Here is a 7500-nt window from a genome sequence, read left to right on the forward strand (position 1 = left end):
ACGTAAACACACACCTACACACACGTTACACACACATACATACACCAACACACCCACACACACAGAAACACACACGTTACACACACATACATACACCAACAGACCTACACACACGTTACTCCGGGACAAGAGCTTCTCAACGCCGCTGAAGTCCTGTGAGAGAACGAGATGTACGCACACGTACACACACACCCACACACATGTAAACACACGGAAACACACCCACACACACACCTGGCGCTCGTGTGGACTCACCTGCTTTATAACCCCTCTCTCCAGGAGACTCTTCTTCTTGGCTGTCATGACAAAGTAATGCGTGTCGTCTTTGTAGTAAACGATGTTCTCCAGGTCGATACCTGACGGATTAAAGAAGAATCAGGAACAACTTCAACATGTCTGTGGGTTCTTGTAGGTTCTTGTAGGTTCTTGTCTCACCCATCACTCTGTCAAGGTCCTGGAAGAAGGCCTGGTTGTAGATGCGCGCCACCCCGCTGATCTCCGGCACCTGAGCCTCAGCTTTGGTGTGGTGGTTGGTGAAGTTGGCGGTGATGCCGATGGCCAGTTTCCCCCTGAGCTCTTTAATCCGGAACCCTGGAGAGGGAAGACCTCAGTCAGATGAACGAACTTCAGCCGTGACCCGGAGATTGCTCCCCACGTTCTCACCCTCAGGAACATAGCGCCCCCCTCCAGCAGAGATGAAGACGTCAAACTGGTACGCAGCAGCTGGGTGGCCGGCGGGCGTGACCCTCGCCGTCCATCCTGGGAGAGAAAAGGGGAGGAGCACAAGACTATTTAACAGGACATTTTCCGTGTAGAAACTCAGCGGGTTCTACCTTTGGCCCCTGATGGCTCCTGAAGGCCCTTATACTCCACCCCCATGTGGACCTCAACGCCGAGAACCAGAGCAACTTTCAGCAGGATCAGCTGGAGCTGCCGAATACCTGCAAGTGAGACACACACACACACACACGTCAACCTCCAGGTGAAGACAGGGCCCTGTAAAGAACGCCAAAACCCCCCTCACTGATGTGGTCCAGCGTTCCGGAGCAGAACTTCCCGTAGAACTTCTTGGCCGCGAGCTCCCGGAGGTCGCGGATGGTGAAGGGCCAGAGGTGGAGAACGTTGTTCCTGGAGAAGGACTCCCTCTTCTCCAGGACCACCACCTGAGCGCCGAGCAGCGAGAGCTCCACCGCCGTCCGCAGACCGCAGGGTCCGGCACCTAGAACCAGACACTGACCGAGCGAGAGAGAGAGAGAGAGAGGGAGGACGATGTTCTCGCAGCTCTTCACCTGCAGGGCTGCTGGAGAGACCGCACCCACCTTGTTTTCAGCGCACACCTCGCCCGCCATGTAATCCGGATGGCTCGCCCGCTTGTCCAGTTTTACCCATAATTCCTTGGCCTTCCAGTAGTTGAGCCGCTCCTTCAGCTTGCTGTAGAAGTGCCTGTAGTCCCGCGGGTCCACCTGCAGGTGGCGACACAGAGCGGCGAAGCTCCGCTGCGCCTCCTCACAGGCCTGCGCCGCGACAAAGCCGTCGAAGAGGCGGTGGGCGGGGCTGGCGGCGCCTGGCTGGGCCATGGAGCTGTGGACGTCCAACCAGAGACACTCGCTTAATAACAACGTCCCCTGTCCCCACCGCCAGGCCGAGACGACCGTTCCAGCCATGAAAACACGCGCGCTCGTCATTTAGAGCTTCTTATTTCATCAAAGAACTTTCAGCACCAACACGTTCAGTACGTCACCGTTCATGTAGAATTGTGCTTCAAATAAAGAACTTATTATTAATCAATATTTCCTGTATGCACACGCATACACTCACACGCACACACACACACACACGTACAAATGCATACAACACACACACAACAGATTTATTAATCAATATTTCCTGTATGCACACGCATACACTCACACACTCACGTGTACAAATGCACACACACACACACACACACAACAGATTTATTAATCAATATTTCCTGTATGCACACGCATACACTCACGTGTACAAATGCACACACACGTACCTATGCATACAACACACACACACACAACAGATTTATTAATCAATATTTCCTGTATGCACACGCATACACTCACACACTCACGTGTACAAATGCACACACACGTACCTATGCATACAACACACACACAAACAACAGATTTATTAATCAATATGTACACGCATACACTCACACGCACACTCACATGTACAAATGCATACACACACACACGTACAAATGCAAACACACACACACACACACACACGTACAAATGCATACAACACACACACACACACAACAGATTTATTAATCAATATTTCCTGTATGCACAGTGATTAAAAAGGAAAAGTCAACCTACACGCACACACACACACGTACAAATGCATACAACACACACACACAAGAGATTTATTAATCAATATTTCCTGTATGCACAGCGATTAAAAAAGAAAAGTCAACCTGTAAACCCTGGACCGCGTTCTTCCCGGATCTTCGATTAGTAAACGATCAAACCGATAAACGAATCGGCGGAATGCAGAGCTGCTGCTGACCCCACCGACTCCGGTACGAGGAAGGAGGAACGTCAGAACGTCCCACAGCGGAGGTAACTTCTGAGCGTAGTTCTGCTGGGGCTGTCACTGTAAAGTGTGTGTGTGTGTGTTCTCTGCTTTGTGGGAAGGTCTGTAGGACCGTCTGTTCACATGATGTGAAGAAGCAGATTTTCATTTATTTCCAGGCATCTTCGGTTCTGTTGTTTTCACGAAGACGGAACCCACATGATGAGCCTGACTGCAGCTGTATTTGTTCTGTGGGCAGAACAGTGAAATTACGTTCCTCTTCCTGGAGAACTGACTAACTGACAGTTATCTGCAGCTGATGCACTTCCTGGAGGGGACGTGCGCACACACACCACCACAGAGTGACTCCACGCGATATAAAATATAATACGGAACCGCGAGATCCTCCGGAACTGACGTGGTTAAATGGGAGATGGTGCTGGAATTCAGGGAGGGCGAGCAGGGTCCACGCCATGGCGGGTCCCTACAGGCTCCTACACGTCTCACCACGTTACTGCAGCGCCTTACACAACAGGACACGGCCATGAAGAAATGCTGCTAAATTAAACTAGCCCGTTATTACAGACATCTACACACGCACACACGCATACACACACACACACCTACACATGCACACACGTACACGTACACTCACACACCTACACATACACACATGCATACACACACACATACACCTACACACGCATACACACACACATACACGCACCTACACATGCATACACCTACACACGCACACACACCTACCCATGCACACACACACACACACCTACCCATGCACACACCTACACATGCATACACACACGTACACTCACACGCACAAATGCATACACGCACACACACACACCTACACTCACCTACACACACATACACATACAAACGTACACACAAAACACACGTACAAATGCATACACACATACACAAACATACACACGTAACACACACGTACAAATGCATACACACACAAAAAAACGTACACACGTAACACACACATAGAAATGCATACACGCATACACACACACGGAAACCAAAGGAGACGGAGCAGAGAAACAAGATGGATGGATGGAGGTGGTTGACATTTTTACATTTACAGCATGCAGAGCGACTTGCGCGATTTGTATGATGAATCAGTAAATACCACTCGTGTAATAACTCGTTTTTGATTCATAATTATACGGGACGCTGCCGACATCGAACCAGCGCGCCACTATAGAAACCGAATTGGAATTGCTGGTGTCTTCTGCTTGAAAGTCGCTTTGGATAAAGTAAAGTAAAGTAAAGTAAATTAAAGTCTGCCAAGTAAAGTAAAGTACTAACAGTTTCTATAGGAACTTACGCGTCTACGTCAGACGATGACGTCACGGCACGGCGCGTCAGGCACGTTCAGCTTCAGGAAACTTCGGAAAAGTTTGAAAACACTTTGTGAAAATGAAGATGCAGAAAGAGACAGACAGACGCGAACTTTGAGTAAAACGACGTGTAAAACGCTACTCGCTATCTGCTACCTGCTGCGTGTCCGGCAACTTTCTCCGTGTTGTGATTTCACCTGCCGCGGCCACGCCCCTGCTACCCAGCATGCACCTGGTGCACCCGGAACCTGAGAAGAACGGAGAAGCTCGGCTTCATCATAGCCACGATATTCCAACATGTCCAGAAGTGAAGTGAAAGTGAAGTGATTGTCAATGTGTGACACTGCAGCACAGCACACGGTGACACGGTGAAACGTGTCCTCTGTATTTAACCATCACCCTTGGTGACAGGCGCCAGGGAGCAGTGTGTGGGGACGGGACCTTCATCAAGGGGACCCCAGTGGCACCATGACAGGCACCCAGGGAGCAGTGTGTGGGGACGGGACCTTCATCAAGGGGACCCCAGTGGCACCATGACAGGCACCCAGGGAGCAGTGTGAGGGGACGGGACCTCAGTGGTTCGGGATTTGAACCAACAACATGTCTCCGCAGGAAGTAGGGACGCTGCTTGGCCCAGGACAGGTTCTCCTCTAGATGAACACGTAGGAACTGTGTTGTTGATGATCCACCGATGTTCAGTGGAGAGTGGTCCCTCCTTCCCTTCTGAAGTCAACAATCATCTCTTTCGTTTTGTACCTTCACCAGTCCGTCTCCTCCTCTCTGTACGCTGACCCATCGTTCTTGCTGAGGAGACCTTGATGATGTGGTTGAAGTGGGTCAGCAGGGTGAATTGAACTGAGCATGCAGACCCGGGGAGCTCCAGTGCTCAGTGTGGTGGTGCTGGAGATGCTGTTCCTGTCTCTCAGTCAGGAAGTCCATGATCCAGTTGCAGAGGGAGGTGTTCAGCCTCTCGAAGCACTTCATCACGATGGGTGTAAGTACGAGGCGGTGGTCATTGAGACACGACACTGAAGGCTTCTTCGGCCTTGAGACGTTGAAGATGTCAGTGTGAACATCTGCCAGCTGGTCTGCACATTCTCTGAGCTTCTTCCAGGGATGCTGTCTGGTTTTCCTCACGTCCGCCATGTTAGACAGAGCACCTGATCACTGGAAGGACGGTTGGACTTCCTCACAGTCACGTCGTTCTGATTGTCTGGTAGGGAGGGGTCCTGTAGTTCATGAAGACCTGGATGTCCTGCCACATGTCACGGCGGTCCTGGAAGTGGCTGTGGGTTTTCTGGCCGTGTGCACGCTTTGCTGCTCTAATGACTCAAGACAGTTTGGCCCTCGCTGATCTTTGAGCAGCTCACGTACCTCTGCAGTCATCCACAGCTTCTGGTTGGACGCTTAACTCTGAGCGTCTCCAGGCTGTAAATGTAAATGCTCCTAATCCTGTTTGGACAGTGCTCATCTCCAGGCGTGATGAGAGCAGTCAAGATTTCTGAGACAAACGTGGCCTAGAACTTGTTCCTCATCTTCCTTTATTTGAATGGATTTGCTTTTGTCGCTCTCCACGATAAATCCGGTTTGTTCCTGTCCTCCTGTCTGTAGCTACAACCGCTGACCCATCCACGCGTTATTAACGTCCACACCAGGAGACAGTGATGTTAGAAACATAATTTATTGCACGTATTATAAAAAGGACAACGTCTGATAGATTACAGTTGAACATCAGCATCTGATTTCAGTGTCATCTTCTGAATCGATTGAAAGAACAAAATATCTTCTGATATAAAGACCGTCCCCGTTTCACTCAACGCTTTTACTCGTGATGAGTCCAGTGGCTGCATAGATACAGAACCGAGCGAGACTCTTCACGAACAGCAGGTTGTAGGTCAGTCCATATCAAAATGATCATCTGCCAAAATATCAAATCTGTATGAAAATTCTCCAACGTTAGTCGTCAGTGCTGAAAGAAAGAAGTGCGGCGCGGTTTTAACCAGCGACTGGGAATAAATTAGCAACGGGATATTTACAACCAGCTGAGGACATCTAATTACCCAGCATCCTCAGCGGTGGCGGCTCTGACACACACACACACACACTCACACTCTCTCTACACAATGCCTGACAGAAGACCGTAATTCTGGCTTTCCTCGTGTCACACGCCTGCACGGTCGTGGCATCTACTCTCCATTGAGGAGAAGAAGAAGAAGAAGAAGAAGAAATGTCCTTATTAAAGCAAGATAAGAAAGTTTCGATTAATAAAATACATTTTATACAAGGTACAGCAAGTACAAAAAATATTTCTCATTGGCACAAAAAAGAGAGTATTGCAGCAGGACTGTAGCTCTCGTTCCGAGAACAGTAGAACGTTCCGTTTTTCTGGAATAAACGCTGAGGTGCTGCGGGTCCACGGTCTTCTCTCCACTTCCAGTTCCTACAGAGAAGAAGAGGAGAACGCCGGGATCACGGCATGGAAGACGTTCCTCACTGCCTAAACAGAAGAGAGAAGAGATACAGGAGACGAGACTCTTCACCCTGAGGATAAGGAGATGGTCCTCCGTGTGTGTGTGTGTGTGTGTGTATGTGTGTGTGTGTGCATGGGCTGCACTTCCACAGGAAATAATGTTCACTAGCTGGGAAGAGTGGAACAGAAACCGGACCAAAACTCCTAAAATACTGATGAAATACTGAAAAATTCACACTCTCTCACATACACACACACACACACAGGTTCTTCTTGGTCCTAGAGGTTGTCTCCAGGCTGGTACTGGGGCTCTGTGGAGGTGAAGTAGTCCTCCAGAAAGCCCTGCAGATACTCGAAGGTGGGCCGCTCCTCGGGGTCTTTCTTCCAGCACTGCAGCATGAGGTCATGCAGAGACTCCGGGCAGTCGGCAGGACACGGCATCCGGTAGCCGCGGTCCACTTGGTCCAGCACCTCGCGGTTCACCATGCCTGCGACACAGAACCCAACACCGAACCTCATCTACAGGGTGAACCACACGAGAGAAGCTCTACTCTAGCTCTAGTATTTTAACCGCCACCCTTGGTGAGCAGTGCGTGGGGACGGGACCTTCATCAAGGGGACCCCAGTGGCACCTTGGCGGTTCGAACCTGCAACCTTCCGATTACGGGGCCGCTTCCTTACCCGCTAGTTCTCGTACGAACCATGAAACCAGGCGGTTTAACACCAGCCCTCCAGTGACGGCTTCATCCAGCTCATTCTGGCCCTGAAAATGTCTGAAGGACTTCAGTGTGCGTCATTGAAACGCTACATAGACCTCCAGTACACTCCAGAACTTTCACTCTCTATCACTCTGGACTAAATCTCAGCTCTTTTTATCTTATACATTGACTTTCACTCATTTGCACACCTTCTCCCCACCTGTTACAGCGTGGTAGTAGCCTAGCGGGTAACACACTCGCCTATGAACCAGAAGACCCAGGTTCAAATCCCACTTACTACCATCGTGTCCCTGAGCAAGACACTTAACCCTGAGTGTTTCCAGGGGGGGACTGTCCCTGTAACTAGTGACTGTAAGTCGCTCTGGATAAGGGTGTCTGATAAATGCTG

General features: G+C 50.0%; 2 protein-coding genes across 7 annotated transcripts in view; both read right to left on the minus strand.

The window, feature by feature from the left end:
- Positions 1–108: 108 nt before the first annotated feature.
- mical1 (microtubule associated monooxygenase, calponin and LIM domain containing 1) lies at positions 109–4161 on the minus strand (the record flags this gene model as incomplete). Its single annotated transcript, XM_028992621.1, has 9 exons — positions 4080–4161; positions 3911–3971; positions 1320–1581; positions 1025–1232; positions 834–941; positions 664–759; positions 436–591; positions 256–356; positions 109–153 (listed from the first exon to the last, which is right to left on the minus strand). Coding segments are annotated over exons 3-9 (972 nt in total), but the record flags the coding sequence as incomplete, so codon positions are not given.
- A 1427-nt stretch (positions 4162–5588) lies between these two features.
- The window catches only part of src (v-src avian sarcoma (Schmidt-Ruppin A-2) viral oncogene homolog), a 12923-nt gene continuing 11011 nt past the window's right edge, over positions 5589–7500 (minus strand). For all 6 annotated transcript variants that reach the window (XM_028992874.1, XM_028992876.1, XM_028992879.1 and 3 more), the window contains one exon: positions 5589–6881. In XM_028992874.1, the coding sequence (XP_028848707.1) occupies positions 6673–6881 (209 nt within the window). In that variant the 3' untranslated portion in view covers positions 5589–6672. The remainder of the gene's footprint in view (positions 6882–7500) is intronic.

Source organism: Denticeps clupeoides, chromosome 10 (assembly GCF_900700375.1).
Source record: "Denticeps clupeoides chromosome 10, fDenClu1.1, whole genome shotgun sequence".
NCBI classification, from domain to species: domain Eukaryota; kingdom Metazoa; phylum Chordata; class Actinopteri; order Clupeiformes; family Denticipitidae; genus Denticeps; species Denticeps clupeoides.